General features: G+C 40.1%; 1 protein-coding gene across 1 annotated transcript in view; it reads left to right on the forward strand.

Annotated features, from left to right (window-relative positions):
* The window catches only part of LOC149464930 (interleukin-5 receptor subunit alpha-like), a 103,257-nt gene that overhangs the window by 14,394 nt on the left and 67,482 nt on the right, over window positions 1–21,381 (forward strand). Inside the window, exons 5-8 of the mRNA XM_089673888.1 lie at window positions 5,430–5,571; window positions 9,279–9,387; window positions 9,464–9,639; window positions 20,088–20,239. Coding sequence (XP_089530014.1) covers window positions 5,430–5,571; window positions 9,279–9,387; window positions 9,464–9,639; window positions 20,088–20,239 — 579 coding nt within the window. The remainder of the gene's footprint in view (window positions 1–5,429; window positions 5,572–9,278; window positions 9,388–9,463; window positions 9,640–20,087; window positions 20,240–21,381) is intronic.

Consider the following 21,381-nt stretch of genomic DNA (forward strand, 5'->3'; position numbering starts at 1 on the left):
AGGGAGGTTGTTTGTAGAGTGAATTGCAAGTTTATGAGGTATATATGGAAGGTGGATATAACTTTACTTGGGTATTGAGGTTTGGTGAGGAAGATGTAGGCTGTAATTGGTATCATAGTGTTGTGGGGTAAGCTACAGTAGTTGTTTGTAGACAATGAGCGATTCTTAGGTATGTAAAATTTTCAGTAGTAGGGATATTATATTTGGATTGGAGAATTTGGAAGGGGCATATAGATTTATTGATATAGAGGTCTGTTATGTTGGTTATTCCTTGTTTTGTCCATTGGGATAGGTCTAATGAGGGAATGAGAAGGTGTATTATATTGGTTGGAGTAGGTATATGTTTAACGTCTTTAAATTTAGTGGATATGAGGTCCCACCAAGCTTGTAGGGAGGCTAGAATGCAGGGATGTTTTAGTTGGGGTTCTATTCGGTTGATCGGTGGGGTCAAAAGTATATTTTGAGGTTTAAGTGGTTGAAAAGGGAGGGTTTCCATTATGGACCAAATTTTTTCCTTCAGTGGATTCCACCAAAAATATAGTTGTTCTAAAAGAGTAGCTGTGTAATAAGACTTGAAGTGTGGGAGTTCTACTCCTCCTTTAGTTGTAGGTCGTATTAAAAGATTGGTGGTACATCTCATTTTTTTTTAGTTCCATAGGAACTTTGTGAGGATTGTTTGTAGGTTAGAGAAGAATTAATTAGGATTGGCATGGGGAGTGTGTGGAATATGTATAAGATTTTGGGTAAAATATAAATTTTTAGAGTCGCCACTTGACCTAGTTTGGAGAGTTCTGAGGTGTGTAAAGTATTTAGTTCTCGGGGGATAGTTTCAAGCAATAATTTGTGATTTGCTGTGTATAGATGGTCTGTCGTTGGTGTGAGTCTGATTCCTAAGTAAGGAATGCTGTTTGTTTCCCATAAAAATGGGAATTGTTTGGCTAGTTGGGTTTGGAGTTAGGCTGAGATGTGAAGGTTAAGTATGGAAGATTTGGGTTCATTAAGTTTGTAATATGGGACTGTTGAGTAGGCATATAGGTGTGAGCAAATCGTTTGGAGGGATTTTTTTGGGTTGGTCACCATTAATATTATATCGTCCGCAGATAGGCTGATTTTGTGTTCCATGTTAAGATGTGTGATTCCTGTAAATGATCAGTCCTCTCTGAGTTTGGAAGCTAGGGGTTCAATAAGGAGTGTAAATATTATCAGGGAGAGTGGGCAGCCTTGTCTTGTACCGTTTGAGATGTCAAAGGGGTCAGATAATGTGCCATCTGTCAGAACTCTAGCAGATGGATATGAATATAATGCCAAGATGGCTTTCATCATCCAACCTGTGATGCCGAATTTTTGAAGTGTGAGTTGCATGAATTGCCAATGTATACGGTCGAATGCTTTCTCTGCGTCTAGAGTTAGGATTAAGGAGGGGCTCTTAACATTTGCTAAGTTGTGTAGGAGGGAGATAATTCTTCTGATAGAATCGGGTGCTTGGCGACCTGGGATGAAACCTACTTGATCTGGGTGAATTAGGGTGGGGAGGTAGGGGAGAATTCTTCGGGATATAATTTTCACGTATAGTTTTATGTCGGTATTGAGTAACGAATTTGGTCTGTAGTTTTGGACGAGTTGGGGGTCTTTGCCTGGTTTTGGTATAGTCATTATGATGGATTGCAACATGTCTTTGGGGAATGAGCCTGTGGTGGCAGCGTGATTGAAGAGTTTGGTCAGGTGTGGTGAAAAGTCTGTGGAAAGGTGTTTATAGTATTCATTAGTGTATCCGTCGTTTCCTGGTGATTTATTAATTGGGAGTGTTTTAATGGTTGTTTCTATTTCTTTGGGTAATATTGGGGTAGAATGGAGTCAAGTTGGTCTGAGGATAGTTGAGGGAGATTGGTTGTTTGGAGAAATTGTTGTATGGATGTGATTGTTGGTTGAATGGTGTCAGGGCCATTTTTAAGGTTGTATAGATTTTGGTAGTATACTGCAAAGGCGTTTGCTATGTCTTGCGGGTTTGTGTTTAGGGTATTCACAGATGGGTGTTTAATTGAGGCTATTTTGGATTTCAGTCATTTTTGTTTTACCGATTTGGCTAGCAAAGAGCTGGCTTTGTTACCTAGTGAATAGAATTTTGCTTTAATTTTTTGAAGATTTAGATCATATTTGTGGAGTAGAAGGGATCTTAATTTATCTCTATCTGCTGTTTGTTGGGTCTTGGGATTTTTTGTTTCTTTCCTCATTTGTTTTGATTGAGGTTAGGAGATTATGTATTTGTTGGGTTCTGTTTTTGTTGACGCGAGAGTTTAGTTGTATCAGAATACCTCTCATGTATGCTTTATAAGTTGACCACAGAGTGGTTACGGATATATCAGGAGTATCGTTAAATTCAAAGAATGTTCTGTGTGCATCTATTATTTGTTGCTTGTAGTCTTGGTTTTTCAGCAAGATTGTGTTCAATCGCCATAAACGGGGTATCGACGAATGTTGTTTGCTGTCAAGAGAGATTGTGATCGGTGCATGGTCTGACCAAGTAATGATACCAATCTTGGAGGAGGTGACGTGTTGTAGAGTCCATTTATCGGGGATGAAGATGTCAATTCTAGAATAGGATGAGTGGGATGGAAAATATTAGGTATAGTCCTTTTCTGTACTGTGTTGGCATCTCCAGATGTCATAGAGATCATTGGAATGAAGAAATTGGTTGAAGGATTGTTTTGATTATCTTGTTTTGGATGATTTGTCAAGAAGAGGATTCCCGATAGTGTTAAAGTCTCCGCCGATGAGTAATCTGCCTTTTCTGTGTTGATTTATGGTGGAGTTAAGTTTGTTAAAGAATTGGAGTTGATTGGTGTTAGGACCATAGACGTTCACTAATGTATATGTAGTATTATTGATTTTGCAGATCAATATGTGGTAACGACCTTGTGGGTTCGCTGTTGCAGAAATAAATTGGAACTCCAGGGAGTCTCTTATGGCTGTAATGACGCAGTTTTTCTTTTTAGGATTTCTTGCTATATATACTGTGGAGAACTGAGGAATACTGAATTTAGAGATTTTGGATGAGGCGAAGTGGGTCTCCTGTAGGAATATGATGTCAGGTTGAATGGAACGGACTTCTCTCAAGATCAGGGATCTTTTGGAAGGGGAGTTGAGATCTTGGACATTTAGCGAAGATATAGTAATAATTTTGTTGATTGTAGATGGTTTGAATTCCGTAGCTGTGGTGATTCAGATGCTGTGGAGAGAAGTGGTTTTCCGCATGGTGGAGGTGATGGACCGCCAGGTGTGCGACTTTATGAGCATGGGTTTGTTATTTTTGTAGATTGAATTTGTGTGGAGAGGATTGTTGAGAGGGACAGTTCTGGCTACTGATGACTGGTAGCTTGGGGTATGAACAAGGGTAAAAACAGGGGTAAAAAAGACTGGCAAACAACGCAAGTAGCATGTGTAGCAGTATCTGCTACTGTGTAGAGTGGAGGCATGATAAAGCATGACTCTTTCGAGAGCTCATGCTTGAGACGAACTTGGAAGATCAATATGTTCGATCAGGGGCCGATTGCCAGCTTGTGTGTTAGAGAGTGGTGCCCAGGGAATTGGGCATGAAGGTAATATGCTTCAGTGGAGGTTATGACCAATCTGCTTCCATCTTTGGTTATGCTGATGAGCTTCTTACAGTTGGAGAGTGTGGCTTTGAAGAGGTCTGCAAACTATTTAATGTTTGCTTTGGCTGGTGGAATGGAGGTCGAGTTTCTTGCTGCAATCATTATTTTTTCCTTTACAAGGTAAAAATGTATGCACGCCAATATATCTCTGGGGACCGTCACAGGTAGAAATGATGGTTTGGGGATTCGATATGCTTGATCTATAGCCAATTCCAGGTCAGTGAAGGTGGGGATGAGATTTTTCATATATTCTCCGTGATAGGTTAGTCAGAAGCAGGATAGGATTCGATCAAAGATGAAGCATTAGCAGATAGGATAGTAGTTGAAAGAAAAGGTTGTTGTCTGTCAGGGGATGATTCTGTGTCCAGTCTGGGCCTGGAATTTGCCAGGCTGCTGGATGTGGGAGGCAGGGGGGGAGAGGACTCACCAAGATCCCCTGGGTACAGCGATCCTTTCAGCCTGGGGTCCGGATGGTATGCTACCTGGTGGTCTGTGGTCTCCCCTTGCTGCTGTTGCTGGGCGACAGGTCGTTCTGCAGGGGGCCAGCGCCATCTTGGCTGCAGGGGCCAAGTGCCGGGAAGAAGCTGGTTATCTTTCCAAAGCTAATGGCCACTACTCAGTCCTCTTACTCCTTGACCTTTCCACGGCCTTGACCAGTTGACCACCCCCTCTTCCTTAACAAACTACACTCCCTTGGCATCAGAGACTCTGCTCTCTCTTGGCTCTCCTCCTATGTATCCCAACGCTCCTTCAGCGTTACCTATAACGCTACCACCTCCCCCTCTCTCCCCCTCTCTTTTGGGGTCCCCCAAGGCTCGGTACTTAAGCCCCTTCTCTTCTCCATCTACACCTCCTCCCTTGGCAAACTGATACACTCCCACGGCTTCAACTATCACCTCTACGCCGATGACACGCAAATTTACCTCTCCACCCCTCGCCTCACCCCTTCAGTCTCTGCCCGTATCACCCACCTACTGAAAAACATATCAGATTGGATGTTGCTCCATTTCCCTAAATTGAACCTTTCCAAAACCGAGCTCCTGATTTTCCCCCCAGCCCGTGCCCCCCCTCCACACCCTCTCCATCACGACCAACAACTCCACCATCAGTCTCACTCCACAAGCCAAAGTCCTAGGTGTCACTCTAGACTCAAACCTGTCCTTCCAATCCTATGTCCAATCGTTGGCAAACTCATGCAGGCTCCACCTCCGCAACATCTCCAAAATACGTTCGTTCCTAACCCCAGACACTACTAAACAACTCATTCACTCCCTTATTATCTCACGTCTGGACTACTGCAACTCCCTTCTCACCGGCCTACCTGATCGCAGACTATCCCCGCTTCAGTCTATCCTGAACTCAGCGACCAGACTCATCCACCTTACCAACCGCTCCTCTTCTGCCACCCCCCTCTGTCATTTCCTCCACTGGCTCTCAATTGCCCAATGCATTAAATTCAAACTACTAACACAGAAAGCACCCAGCAGCGTGGGACAAAGAGAGCTATACATAAACCATTAGAAATTCTCATGTCATTCCATTTACTCTTTATTCTCTCTGTCAATTCAGAGTAAAAATATTTGATAGCCGACTCTCTTACTGCAGTTGCTTGACCTGAATGGGCATTCACCAGAGCTAAGCATGGCCACATGGGTTTGGTGGTGGAGGAGATGTTGGTGTTAGCCCTGTGTATATAGACCATATCTTATTGTTACTTTTTACCACAGATACAATTTTTGAACTATTAAAGTGTTGTATATTTGGTGTTCTTCTTAGGAGATATTGACAGAAAACTACAAAATTGTTTATTGTCATCTACATCCTGGGTTCATAGTATCAGTATCAACTGCACTTTGTGAACATTTTTCAATTGTTTTTGAAGGCAACACAACTGAGTATGTGTATCATGCACCACCAGGTCAGTTAACAAAAATATTCTGTCTAATGAAATTGGAATATGCAACATACATTGTATTTACCATGTGATAGCGGTGTCCTGAATCTGTCAGTAAGCTAGTTTCAGGTCTTGCCATTTACCGTTATTTTTTGTTGCTTCTTAGTGGCTGTCTTTTAAGATGACATTACATACTGCTTATCTTTTAACCTGCACTAAAAAAACATATCTGATTGCACATTATGGGAAAATCCAAATATATATATATATATATACAGTATATATATATATATATATATGTATATATATATATATATATATATATATATATATATATATTTACACCCAATCTAGCAGAAAATCTGTCTCAGAGCACCATACTTATACTTATCTCACACCCTAATGCAATATGAATAAAAATGTATTTAGCCATCTAATTAGCAAATGAGAAACTACAAGTGAAAGCCTTGTGCTTGCTCTTTATTCTCCCTCAGTGGTAACCCCCCTCCCCTTTCCTTCCACCCCCGCCCAAACCTCTCTTCCTCCCTAATACCCCACCCTCATCTGGTGTGTGCAGACTTAGGCTACTCCTGCTACAGATGACTTCCCAATACCTTCCCACCCTAAATTGGGTTACTACGATCAACTTGGCCCTTACCAGGGATTGTAATGATAGATCTTACTGTTAAGGCTCTCTGTCCTTTCAGTGCTTCCTTGGCTGATACTCAATGTCTACATCCATTTGCCACACTTCAGTCATGGTGTTGTTCATTTTATTTGTGTATGGTTGCTTCCTTAATAGACCGCCTTTTGTACTTGTTTTGTACATGCCTACTTTACCTGATATTTGAATTCTATGTTCTATTGTATTCTGTAGCACACCTTTAAATAATATAAAAAAAAAACTACAAACAACTGCAATAACCTCAATTTAAATCATTCTATATGTATTTAATTGTTTACTAAAAAAACACATTCCTATAATCGCTTTCACTGCAATCTACATTTTTTAAACTCAAGCCGATATCAGGATGATGACACAACACTCCTATCTGCAGTCTCTACTATCTGCAATTCTCTTGTATTTAGATCAAATACCATGTTAAGATTGCTTAAAGTTGTATGAAAGACAAAAATGAAAATGTTTTAAATTTCCTAGATGTGGTGGCTGTATAGTTTTCTTTTTTAGGCTTTTTTCCTTTTAATTTCTGTGTATTTGGAGATGACACACTCCTCTCACCCAACATTGACAGACTCACCTTGTGTGTTTTAACAATTTATTTCAACAGCAACAATCTGAGAAAAGACAGTTAGCATTGAAAGAGTACACAAGCAACAAAACAATATATTTTGTATGGAGGGAATACTAACTAAGCACTATCAATGCTCTTTACTAGCAATATGCAATTGTATGGGTGGTCCAGGGGCGGACTGACCATTTGGAAACTTGGGCACTGCTCGGGGTCATTAGGGGGCCCCATGAGATGCCCGTGGTACCTTTTTCATAGGCTATTTTGAGTTTGGGCAAGGACACAGGGGCCCCATGTTTCCCTATTGCCCGGGGGCCCCATGAGTTGTTAGTCCGCCCCTGGGGTAGTCTATGCTTAGTACCAAGAGGAAAAAAAAGCTAATTATAGTCATTAAACAGTCTCTGCCCCACTGAATAGTGGTAGGTAAGATAAGCACTTTGGCCTGCAGCAGTGGGGCCCTTTAAGAAATAACACAGCCTCAAAAGGAAGGAAAGTCAGCTTGCTGAAGTTTGAGCTTTTACCAGTCTTGCACTCACTCCCAGAATTTCTATGCATTGGCATCACTGAATCCATCACACCCTCCCAAGGAGCAGACTCACAATTTCCAAGTCAAAGCTCTCAATGTGCACAAAAGATCTGGTTGGCCTCATGTCCAATAATATCATATTTATTGTTGAACGCTCATAAAAGCATATCCAAATACATGGTAGCAAAAACAGCAATGCAGTTCAATGCTGTATGCTATGATTAAGTGCTGAACGTGGTGTAAAATGCGTTAGCTGGATCTGCTGTTTTCTCTACCATGTATTTGGATATGTTTTTATCAGATTTTAATAACAAAGGTGATATTATTGGATGTGCGGCCAACCAGATCTTCTTTTTTGTACCATGGAAACTGTGATGGACAGGGCCAGCATCTGCGATAGTAGAAGTGGAGTATGAGGCTACCTGGAGCCCTGTTCATTTAGCATTTCAAAACTGTTTTTGCCCTTGGCTTCCTGTGTCTTAGGGTGACAGCCACTCACAACAGGGTCCTGGGCACACCAAATTACTGCCTTCAAATGCAGAAAGGAAGGGGGCGATCTTCAATGGTGGGGTACCTTACAGATAGGCAGTCAGTCCCCTGCACACTCCTGCACCCTCTCACCATGTGTATCCTCGCTCCTTTTTCATGTACCACTCCTTCTTCTTTATTTTTAGATACAACCAGACACCTCCAAAGTGGATGCCCCCATGGTTTCCTTAAAGATGGCCACCACATTTCATTTTTATCGAATATGAAACTGGTTATCACCCGGCCACAGAACATTTACTGTGGCAGGGTGGCATGGGCAGGCTGGATCACATATATGTACAGTATGTCATCCAGCCTGTTCTGGGTTAGGAGTAAGCAGTGCCATTCCTGTGATTGCTGTGTCCACCAGACAGAGCAGATTACAGTTAGCGGTGAACGGGTATTGGGTATCATGTGATCACTATGATTGGTCATAGCAGTCACTTGATAACAATGCAAACAAACTGTCATGAATGGATTTCCATTAATGAACAACTTGCTTACAGTTGTGATCTGTTATTGGCCCATAGCAATCACATGGTATCTGGCTACCTGTACTATGTGAGTATTGGCGAAATGGTGCTTCATATGCAAAATTTCATTAAAAAATACACTTCAGTCAATTTTATGGCACTTAAAAGCAATATTGTATTTTTTATAAAATATAAAAGAGTTAAAAGAGTTGTGCTGAGTAAATAGATACCCAACATGTCAAGCCTTAAAATTATGTGCACCCCTGAAATGACAACAAACTTTTGTATCTTGTATTTTCCATAGGCGATGCTTTAAAAGACTATACAGATAATTTGTTTAAAGATAACCGTTAATAATGGGCCTAGCTTTATTGCTCTCACTCCAGTGTGTAAAGCGATATGTATCATGTGTATCACAATCAGCATTTTCGTGGGAAGACACTCCCAACATATGCATATCTGCCTGTGTATGGGGGTGGGTTCAAAAATGTTTCAGGGGGTATTTTAAGTGCTTGATTGTGACTGAAATTTTTTACAGATTTAAATTTTTTTTTCATTTTTTTATTTTTTGCTAAACTTTTTTTATTCTTGTTAGTGGCAATCCTTTCAGCAAGGAATTATAGGGGAGAGTATAGACAGAGAATATTGAGGGAAGTCAAATGTTTAAAGATCAAGAACCATTAAATAATTTCTTTCCTTGGTTTGTTTATCAGTGCAGTTAAAAGAAAATCACTGTGAATGTAAAGCAGTCAACATGCTGCCACAAATAATGCATCATAACTAGAAATGTTTGCATGATAGCTGCATGGGGTGGCAAATAAAAGGGCCTCATCATTTGTGATCTCTAAATATAGTCCTCGCTCCAAGAGCAGCATGTCATATGACCAATCTGTGTGCATGAAAATATCATCTTCCTGCAGTCCTTCACAGCTTCTGGTTGCACTTTTTTTTCAGTGTACATCAGCAATGTATCATGTGCAATATATAATGTAACCAATCTAAACTGTACGTGGGAATGGAGAAATGATTCTCCCTCTGATGCAAGATATTCATTTGCATTAAGGTACGTAAGTTCAGGTTAATTTTTTTTTTCAATCATTCATTAATAATGGAATCTAATTTTGAATTTCCTATTTTAGACTATATGATAAAACACTAGCTTGCAAACAATATTTGAAAAGCCATGGGAGAAATATTGGATGCCACATGAAAGATGTCTTCCCCAAAGAAAATAATGATGAAATACCAAAAATTAGGATTTGGTTCTTTAATAATTTAACTCGTTTCTCAAAAACTTTTCAAACTGGCATGATAGGTAAGTGTTTGACAGTTCCCTTTATCATGACCTAGTGCTTATTTAGATTTTGTATAGCGCACACAACAGTTATTTTTAACTTTGAATATCAAACATTTCTTCATGTTTAAAGTACAAAAAGTCTAATTTAAAGGAAACCTTTAAAACTTGTGCCCAATTTATTTCAATTTTAATAATTAAATGTGTTTTTTGCTCTTCTCAGCTCACCCTTCTTCCCCTTCCCAGAAGTGCATGATATTCTTCAGCTTTCTAATATCTAATATAAACACTGAGCAGGTGCTCTAGGAGGGGAAATCAGGGCGATCTGAGCTGCTGAGGGAACAACTTAAACAACATAATGTATATGTGAACCCTTACCTTGTAGAACAACCCATTCAGTTTAAAACAGAAATTAAAGGCAACAGACATGTGTGCTTCGTTTCATTCTGAATTGAAATTCGGACAAAATTTTCATTATTTGGAGATTCAGATGTATCCGAATTTCCAAATTACAATTTGTAAAGAATTTAAATGAATCCGATATAACAAAACAAAATTTCATCTGAAATAAGGAATTATCTTAATTCAAATTGAATTTGAATTTAATTTGAATCAAATCTGATACAAATTCAAATACAAATTTGAATTTGAAACCAGATTCCAAATTTAAGCATATTGCTGACTATGTATACGGAAAAAACCTTGGAAAACACAATCTAAGTGCAGAGTATAGGTGAAAAACAAGCTAGAATTAAAAATAGCACTCACATTTATTAAAAGAATCAATTCCTTGATCCTTTTAACCACTTGCCCCCCCCAGAGGATTTACCCCCCTTCCTGACCAGGCCGTTTTTTGTGATACGGTGCTGCGTTAGTTTAACTGACAATTGCATGGTCATGCAATGCTGTACATAAATAAAATGTATGTCCTTTTTTTCCCCACAAATAGAGCTTTCTTTTGGTTGTATTTTATCACCTCTGTGTTTTTTATTTTTTGCACTATAAACAAAAAAGTCTGAAAATTTTGAAAAAAAAATATTTTTGACTTTTTGCTATAAAACATATCTAGTAAAATAATTGAAAAAAATCAAATGTGTCATAAATTTAGGTCAAAATGTATTCTGCTACATATCTTTGCTGAAAAAAAAATCCCAATACGTGTAAATTAATTGGTTTACATGAAGGTTATAGCATCTACAAATGCTGGTATATATACTGGAATTTTATTTTTTTTATGCAAGTAATGGCGGTGATCAGCGACTTATAGCGGGACTGCGCTGGGCATTCTGATATCGGGTGGGAACTGACTAACTGCCACTGACATCCCAATGACACTAATTCAGTGATCAGTGCAAATAAAAAGCTCTGACACTGTACTAATGACACTGGGCAGAAGGGGTTAACCTCTGGGGCAATCAAAGAGTTAACTGTGTACTGCGTGTGTTTTACAACATGTGCTGTGTGTGTTTTACTAGGGAGACATGCTGTTTTTTATCTCTCTGCTATGCAGATAAATACACAGCAGCATGTTCTTGCTGGCAGGTGAGAGACCTGTGTTGTTTGCAGACAGATCTCTCCTCTGTCAGTGTTACTCGGTGATCGCCGGTGTAGGCGGGAATCTCCACCTGGGACCCAATAATTGACATCTGTAGCTGCCAATGACGGCGCAGATAGGGCAGCATGCACATGGGTGCTCTCTACCCGGAAATACAAATCATGTATTTATATGTGATTTTGTGCATCCGTGCTGCCCTGTAGCACTAGTTCTAAATGTGAGTGATATTTTTAATTCTCGCTTGTTTTACACCTATAATCTACACTTAGGTGATGGCTCTTCCCATGTTTTTTTCCTTAAACAGATCAAAGAGTGTTATCCAATCCTTTTAAATTGAAAATGCAGCCATGTCTAAGTGATTCTCATTGACTATGATGGATTTTACTATGGAACATTTTTAGAGACTTTTTACCCATTCCCACCTTATTATTTATATCCCCAATCCACCCTAGCTCACCTAGCGCCATAATACTACCCTTCTTTTTTACATATTGCTGATCTCCTTCAAAGACTGTGTGTATTAGTGTTAATATAGCCATATTCTGAAATTCTAATTTCTAAAAGAATAGAATAAAACAGGATAGAATAGAATAAAATAGAAAATAAAAGAATAGAAAAAGGAATTGCATAGAAAGCAATAGAAGAGAATAGAAAAAATAGAATAGAACAGAATATAGCCATCTTCCAAAATTCAAATATGAACATTCAAATTTCAGAATTCAAATAGAATAAAATCGTAGAAAGAATATAGCCAACTGTCTTCTCAAGTTTGAATAGAATAGACTAGAATAGAATAGAAAAAAATAGAATAAAACAGAATAGAATAGAAAATAAAATAATAAAATAGATAATAAAAGACTAAAATAGAATAGAATAAAAAATGAATAAAATAAAATAGAAAAGTATAGAATAGAAAAAAATTGAAAAAATACAGCTATCTTCTGAAATTCGATTTTCAAAAAGAATAGAATGAAATAGAATATAATAAAAGATAATAGAATAGAATTGAAAAGATTAGAACAGAAATGAATAGAAAATAATTGAATAGAAAAGAATAGAATGAAAAAAATAAAACAGATTAAAATAGAGAAGAATAGAACAATATAGAAAACTATAGCTATCTTCTGAAATTCGCATTTTCAAAAAAGAATAGAATAAAACAGAATGGAATATAATAGCATAGAATAAAACATAATTGAATAGAAAATAAAAGAATATAATAGAAAATTAAGCAATAGAAAATATTAGAATAGAATAGAATAGAACAGAAAAGAATAGAATAAAACTTAAATAGAATAGAATAAAAAAAATATAGCTGTCTTCCAAAAGTCTGGTCAAAATGAATAAATGAAGTGAACCGGAACTAAACTTTGTTATGAATGCAACTAAATAAAATTAGTAGCTTAACGAATCGAACCGAAATGAAATGTAGCAAATATTTTTCATTCTTCACATGTCAAAACAATGTTAGAAATACCTTTTTGTTTTCTTTTTTTATAAGTGATCAAATAATCTCTGTTCTCAGCTACATAAGGGACGTAGAGAAGTGGGGGTGAAGAATGAGCAGTACATGATCTTCCCTGTGAATGGCACTCCAAGGGGGTCTGTCAGAACAAGTCTGACCATCAGAGGACAGGCAGGCTATTCTCCCAGCACAGCCTGAAAATTGACGACACTGGGATGGATATGCTACCACGCGTGATCAGTTTGAAATAAAAAAGCAGGATGCTGTCAGGAACACCAAGTATTTCACATAAAGGAAGCAATATAAAGAGAACAGAATACTTTTTAACACAAATGCATGGACAGCAAAATACAACAGACACATATCAGGAATGCAAAATGTTGCGGTAAACTATTCTATAACCACTTGCCCTCCAGAGGATTTACCCCTCTTCCTGACCAGGCCAGGCCATTTTTTGCTATACTTTACTTGACAATTGCCACTCATGCATCACTGCACCCAAATTAAATTTATGTCCTTTTTTCCCATAAATAGAGCTTTCTTTTGGTGGTATAATAAACGCCTCTAACCTATAAAAAGACTGACAATTTTGAGAAAAAAAACAATATTTTTTTTCTTTTTGCTATTAAACATGTCCAGAAAAAAAAAAATTCAAAAATTTAATTTCGTCATAAGTTTAGGCCAAAATGTATTCTGCTACGTCTTTGCTAAGAAAAAAGCCCATTATGTGTAAATAAATTGGTTTACGTGAGAGTTATAGCGTTTATAAATGATAGTATAGATACTGGAATTTTTTTTTTTTAATACTATTAATGGCAGCGATCAGCGACTTATAGAGGGACTGCGGCGGGCATTCTGACACTTCGGTAAACTGACTGTCACTGACATCCTCAGTGACACCAATACAGTGATCAGTGCTAATAAAAAGCACTGACACTGTACTAATGACACTGGGCAGGAAGGGGTTAAGGTCTTTAGCAATGAATTTTAGGATACATTGCTCCACAGTTACCTGCTCCATCAGAGGTCAGTGAGGGCTTGTTATAAAGCACATTTACTGCTTTTATGTGTAAATGTAAGTAAATGGAATGTGTAAATGTTTATTGAATCTTCATATCCTGCCTAGTGACAAGGCAAGCCCCTGGGATTTATAAGGACTGACTGTTGGGTGATTGGAGCCTGGTTGTGGGATTCTAAGTGACTAATTCCATTAGGTCTGCCTCGCTTGTGATTACCAATGGAAAAGAGTTCTTCTACTGGATAGGCAAAGCCTGATGGGTATTCATCAGGTCTGACTTCCTTGTGGTTGACAGTGGTTGGCAATGGGCAGATTCTATAGACCAGTAGCCACTATGAAATCTGCTTGCAGCTATTCTCTGTCAGTCACAAAGAAAGTGGACCCAATGGGCAACTAGTCTTTCAGCATCATAATCAGTCTCCACTCACTGATAGTGTTTAGCCCATTGTCATTGGTTGTTAGAATGCTGATGACCTAGCAAGCAATGAAGCTATTCAGCCTACAGCATCACAGAAGCCAGTGACGGTGGGGGCATGGAGGTTTTTGCACATGTCTACTGACCGGCTAACAACAATATACAGTACACTGTAATGCCAACCTCTAGAAAGGTAGAGAAGGTGCCACTGAGTGCAGACCATTATACACTTTATTAAAACAGAGCAGAGGTTGACGAAGGAGCGCGCCCCCATAGTTGACGAGCATGCTACAAAACGTTGTATCACTTCCGGTGACGCGGTCACATTGAATGATGCGTTCCACGTGCATTCCACTGCATATCAAAGTGGTGTTCCGGTCCTGTTCCACCTTCCAGCTGGCTCTGGACCTGGGATTTTGACGTCCGCAGCCCATGCACCCGCAGCCCATGCACACCGATTCCGGAGAACTGTATAGATTTCAGATGTACCTGTAGTTATCTTCAGAAATGTGATTGTAAGTCACAGCATTGTTTTAATAAAGTGTATAAAGATCTGCACTCCGTGGCCCCTTCTCTACCTCTCTACTTACATGTGACATAAGAGACTTGCTTGTGCTGTACTTTGATGGCTAGCCTTGAAGTGACAACCATTCTAATGCCCCCGTGTATTGTCTATAGGGCACAGCAGTGGTCTTCTCCTTCTTTCCCTTTCTAATTTCTCCCCGCCCCCCCCCCATCAGTGGGGCTATGGACTTGGCAGTGGACATCCACTTTGCGCCAACTCATCTCAACGTATGTAATACCAACTTAGAGTTGGTCTTTATTACTTCCAGTTTGGTTATTTATGAACTAGCACTAATCTGTTTTGAATCTATCCCAGATATAGCAGCGTATTATCAATCTGATATAAAATAAGACCAACCTGAATTTGTTACACATGTTGGAGCTCTTAGTAAAACTACCGTAAGGATTTCATGAATTAGGTGCAGGGGTTACACTGCTGGAAAATAGACCCAAATGCATTACTGAATTCCCCCCATTGTTCCTATTGCAATTTCAGTATGGGGCAGAGCCGCACTTTTTTTTATCCTTATATAATCACCTACAAATAAAGTGCTTTTAGATATTACGCATCTCAAAATCAAAGGAAAAGGTGTCTTTCCCTTCATAAAATTCATAGCTTTTATTAACCCCTACCTTGTGCATCTACACTTTGAAAGGTAATGTAAAGTATGAATAAACCCTAGTAATCAACTTTTATTATTATTATACAGGATTTATATAGTGCCAACAGTTTGCTCAGCGATTTACAATATAACGGGAGACAATACAGCAACAGTACACTTCAATACAAGAGGGTTAGGAGGGCCCTGCTCCTTGGAGCTTACAATCTAAGACTTTATTTGTTTCTTTTTGGTTTCTTAAATATTCCAAGTGTTTTGTTATACCTGTGTGAGGGCAAGGGCTCAAGAGCCATCAATGTTTGATTTAAGTGTAATGTGTACTAACCTAACCTTCCAGCCCATTTGTGTTAAGACTATTCTTTTAGATCTTGTCTTGTTCATGACCCATCCTGTGTTGGTGTTCATCTTCTATACCTGTCTTTATCTGAACCTGCTTCGTGTACCCCTATGCCCCTGGTTCTTGAACTGTTTGCTTCCTGTTCTGGCCTCTGGAGGAACCTTTTTATGTTTCTACTTAACATCTGGTACTCTGCCTGATCTTATCTATATTGTCAGATATCATTGATAAGGACTTCAGATTAAAATTTATCCTGCAGGCAAACCTATTCCCATAATCAGGGATCCTAATGATGACTAAGCCATTTCAAATTCTAAAATCAAAGAGTTAATCCACATGCTGTTTTATGTATACTCTTTGTAAGGATTCTAAATCTATACTCCAGTACCATCTCATCTGCACTGACAGTCATGCTCTCTGAATTTCTGCACTGATGGTCTGCACTGGTTCATGACTTCCATTCCAATCCACTTGACCTCTTAAGTCTCTGGACAGTTGTTTTCCTCTTCCCTGTCTATTCTTTTTGCTGCCTCAGTGGGTTTCTTTGCATAGTTATATCACTGATCCCTTTCTGCCCATGATATTTATATTTTTATCTGTAATTCCTTTATTTTATTCCTAATATGCTCAATGTTCCTAAGAAATTTCACAGTTGTGAATAGACTATATAGACTATACAAAGGGATGCACACTTAGAATTGTGCATGGGATCATAATCAGCACGCAGGAATAATAAAAACACCAAATGAAAAGTATGAAATAAAATTGGTCATTTTTTTTTCAAAACTTTAAAATCACATCACCATATAGTAAATAAATAAATTAACCAAAAACCAAAACAGTCCCAGTCACTACAACCGAGCCATTTACACAAATAGCAGGAAATTTAAACATCAACTGTCCCCAAAAAGCCAGGTGGGTCACAAGACCCAACTGGCATTACTCCCCTGGACCATGGCTAGTTCAATACACATTTGCAGATCACAAATAAAAATATTCAGGCCAATATCGGACAAGTGTATTCCATAATTTCTGTAAAGCCAAGGATCTCCATCCTTTAATCTCTTCTTGTCCGGCGCTTGCCAATAAACGGCTGAAAGGGAGTGCTGCCGATGTGGGGGGATGTTTCTAAAAGTCCCCCCGCATCTATTGCCTTTGAAGTGATCCCTGCAGCGATGCGATCTGTGGAACACAGATCGCTGTACAGGACCTTGCTACCACTGAAGAGGTCACTAAGGTCTTCACCGAAGCCCGCCTCACCACCTGCCCCCTTGACCCTGTCCCCACACAAATCCTACGGTCACCCTCCTCCTCCATCCTACGCTCCCTCACCCACATCTTCAATCTCTCCCTCTCTACTGGCGCATTCCCCTCCCCCCTAAAGCACGCGCACATCACCCCCATACTCAAAAAACCCTCCCTGGACCCCACCGACCTGAACAACCTTAGACCCATCTCCCTGCTGCCATTTACATCCAAACTCCTCGAGCGCTTAGTCTATAATCGCCTAAGCTCCCACCTCAATGACAACAACCTCCTTGATCCCCTACAGTCTGGCTTCCGTCCCCTACACTCCACCGAAACTGCCCATCTCAAACTCACCAATGACCTGCTAACCGCCAAAGCTAATGGCCACTACTCAGTCCCCCTACTCCTCGACCTCTCCGCGGCCTTCGACACAGTTGACCACCCTCTCCTCCTTAAAAAACTATCTAACTATCCTCTCTGTTGGGGTCCCCCAAGGCTCTGTCCTCTGGCCCCTTCTCTTCTCCATCTACAGCTCCTCCCTTGGCCAACTGATACACTCCCACGGCTTCAACTACCGCCTCTACGCCGATGACATGCAAATCTAACTCTCTACCCCTCACCTAACCCCTTCAGTTTCCGCCCGTATCACCTGCCTACTGAACTACATATCAGACTGGATGTCCCTCCACTTCCTCAAATTAAACCTTTCCAAAACCGAGCTCCTAGTTTTCCCCCGAGCCCACGCTCCCCCCCAACTTATCCATCGCGACCAATAACGCCACCATCAGTCCCACCCCGCAAGCCAAAGTTCTAGGTGTCACTCTAGACTCCAATCTATCCTTCCAGCCCCATGTCCAATCGCTGGCAAATTCATGCAGACTCCACCTCCGCAACATCTCCAAAATACGTTCGTTCCTAACCCCAGACACTACTAAACAACTCATTCACTCCCTTATTATCTCACGACTCGACTATTGCAACTCCCTCCTCACCGGCTTACCTCACCACAGACTATCCCTGCTTCAGTCTATCCTGAACTCAGCAGCTAGACTCATCCACCTTACCAACCGCTCCGTATCCGCCACCCCCCTCTGCCATTCTACTAACATTGACGTACAAAGCTATTCATAATACTGCCCCAAACTACCTTACCGACCTGATATCCAAATACCACCCAACACGTACTCTTCGCTCCTCACAAGACCTCCTACTTTCTAGCTCCCTTGTCTCCACCTCCCACGCCCGACTCCAGGACTTCTCCAGGTCTTCCCTCATCCTCTGGAACTCAGTACCCCAATCCATCCGACTGTCACCTACCCTCCTCACCTTTAGGCGCACCCTGAAAACCCATCTCTTCAGGGAAACCTACCCCGCCCTCATCTAAAAGCCGATCTCCTCCACTCCTCCTACCACTCCATCCCCCACAGCCATTTCCTCCTGTACCACTATCCCCTCCCTTCTAGACTGTAAGCTCCAAGGACCCTCAAACCCCTAATGTATTGTATTGTTACTGTATTGTCTCATGTACTGTCTCCCACTATAATGTACAGCGCTGAGCAAACTTTTTGGCGCTATATAAATACTGTATAATTATAATAATAATATGTTTCCAATATGATGTCAATGTATTGAAAAATACCCAAACTTTTTTCAGGAACCTTTTTTACACATTATGCAAGAATAAATGCAGAAGGCCTGCAACCAGTATTTAAAACTCCTGGCTACAGGCCTAGGCCTATCCTCATCCACTTTGCCATCTTTTTTTTAATCACCTCTAAAAATAAATTCTTTAGCCAACAGAGGCAAGGAGAGTAAATCAATAACATCGCCACTCCTGATTTTCTCTTCCAGACTAAAAATCCAATAGCAATAATTTACATGGCATTGACTCCTTTAGAGAAGTCTCAGGAATAGTCTGCAGTCTGTGGTTTCTGGTATCCTAAGACCTCTCACTAGCATCAGCATTAGACTAAGGTCATTAACTAGCTTAGACAATGAATCAGTCATGTTACATAATACATTTAATTGTGAGTATTCACGATTGGTAGGTTCTTGCTATGGGCTCTGCTGAGTAGTCTGGGTACAGACGACTGTTATGCTGCAGACCTTTTCCTGTCTAGATGGAATTGCTGGGGATCTGGCTCTGCTGCTTCTTTGCCTGGGTGATCTGCTTCTCTTAGGGAACCCAGATGCCAGGCTGATGGCCCCTCTGCTTCTTTCTGAACTCTCCTGTTGCCCTTGCGACATAGCTTAATTCATTGAGGTTGATGGACAGCTGCTCTTCCTTGCTCTGCCTTTGTTCCCAACTTTGGTCATCCCAGTGCTCCTTCTGGCTCCTGTACGGGGAGGAGAGGGAGAGTATCTTTGGTGTTGGCAGCACCTCCTCTTCACCAACCCACTGGCTGCGGATCCTCCACTTTTGGCAGCACTCTGCTGGACTGCTTTCTGAGGTAAAGGGTCTTCTTCCACTTCCTCCCTGTAATCATCCTTTTCTAAGCTGGCTTTCTCCATAATAACAGCAGACCAGAGGTGACAGAGGGAGCAGCAGTGATGGTTGTGGCTGTAGCAGAGGCTACAGCCACTGTTGAAGAGGCCCAGACACCTCTTCAGCCAATCTTCTTCTCCTTCTTCGCTGGCTTTCTGCAGGATCTGCTGCAGAAGTGTCTTCATGCTGCTGGATTAACACCCCTGTGAGAATGGTATTATAGCTCCAGAACTCACAGGTGGTGTACTTCTAACACTTAGTACATCTGAGAACTCACCTTAGCCTTATTTAGGTACACAAAACCCCTTTAGAACTTTCTAAGATGTCACCTGACCTTGCCTCAACCTACAAGAAAAGTCACTTGACCTTTTCCACACGTCTTCCCTAACAGGTAAATATGCAGGTAATGGGAGCCAAGAAACTCCTGCTACTGACACAATCTAATGAGGGAAGGGGGCCTTGAAACAGGCATCCCCCTTTTCACTTTCAGTCTCAAGCTAACAGTTACAACTAATCAAGGTTATGTGCAGCAGTCCATCATGTAAGTGATAATGGCTTTTATCAACGTATTTGAAATAGCATAAATAAACAATTTAATACAATATACATTCCTGAGAATTAATGTAATGTTACATGAATGAACAGTGCTCTATGCACAAAAACTGCAGTTATAATAAAGGCCGGTGTCTGCACAGAATTGTTTACAAAGCTTGGAATGAGATAATTGAAGTGTTACATTCATTTATGCTGTTTTAATTGCAGAATTGTTAAATGCGCCAATCAATATTTCTGTAACCTCAGTTAATGAGAACACGAAACTTGAATGGCTTTCTCCACCAAGTATAAACCCTGTATCATCAGAGTGTTTCCAGTATCATATTAGAGTTACAGAGACTCAGACAAAACTATTCAAGGTAGGTATTATAAAGAAAAATTTTTAACTGTTGAACTTACACTTTGTTATTGTTCTTTATGCTGTAAATATATTTTCCTTGTCAACCTTTGAAGGACACAGAAGTTCTTGAATTATTGAAGTATTGGGTTATGCTGCTGCCTACAGGAGGATGAGACACTGGTGCAAAAAATTAGGAAGAGAGTCTGTTCTGTGTCTCCAATCTAAGCAGTGAAAGTGTGATCTCTGTAACTTACAGTTGTGATGAGATAGCGATAACTCCAATCTTAGTTGAATAACACAGGCAGTGACTCAATCCAGACGACACCTTGTAGATTTTGTGAAGTTTATTCCATAAACTGAGAGAATCTTACAACAATGAACATCAGATAAGTCAAAAGATCATAATGTGATCTGCTTCCATAAGACATGAGGCTTGAAGATGAAATGCATTACTGGGAAAAGGGTGGGCTATCTATACAGCATGAACTAAACCAAAGGAAAGAGAGGAGCAGGGACAAAATACAAAGAACACTTAAAGGCATATGACAGTCATGTGAAACATGACACAGTCCCAGTATAATTTCACCTCTACCCTTTACTGTATGTCTAGATGTTTTTGATAATGTCCTAGAAGGATGGAAACCTTTTCTGCAGCTTTGCTGATTAATGTCCAACTTTAATGTTGCTAACCCTATTACTCTTATTTATATATTTTCTTCTCTCTTGCCTTCAAATATGATACTCTGTACACCGCACATATTTTTTTTCTTGATGACTTCAGTTAAGACTCCAGTTTGCTGCTTGAGCTAGTCTATTCACAGCAGCTATTCAGAGTTGAGTATCCTCAGCAACAGCTTTGGAGGCCATACCCAGACCTCACTGAACTGGAGGATTTAGAGGGCTAGCCTGGAATGTGACCTTTGGGCACTGGGCTTTGCATTGTAGTACTGTATAATTTAACTGTAGAGTGCTTTTCTAGTCCATAGCCATGGCACAGGTTCTGGTCTGACTATGTCTCTAAAGATTAATTTTGGGAGTAAGGTTTGTCAGGCTGAAGCATTGGGAGTTAGCTCAGCTGCTACAGTTCCACTTTTTTTAATATATTCTGTCACTGCTAGTTTCACTGTAGTATGGGTTAAACAAGAACTCCTGGTTTCCCTA

This window comes from Staurois parvus, unplaced genomic scaffold, assembly GCF_062004578.1.
Source record: "Staurois parvus isolate SC_StPar_1 unplaced genomic scaffold, SC_StPar_1.0 ptg000145l, whole genome shotgun sequence".
In the NCBI taxonomy this organism is placed as follows: Eukaryota; Metazoa; Chordata; class Amphibia; order Anura; family Ranidae; genus Staurois; species Staurois parvus.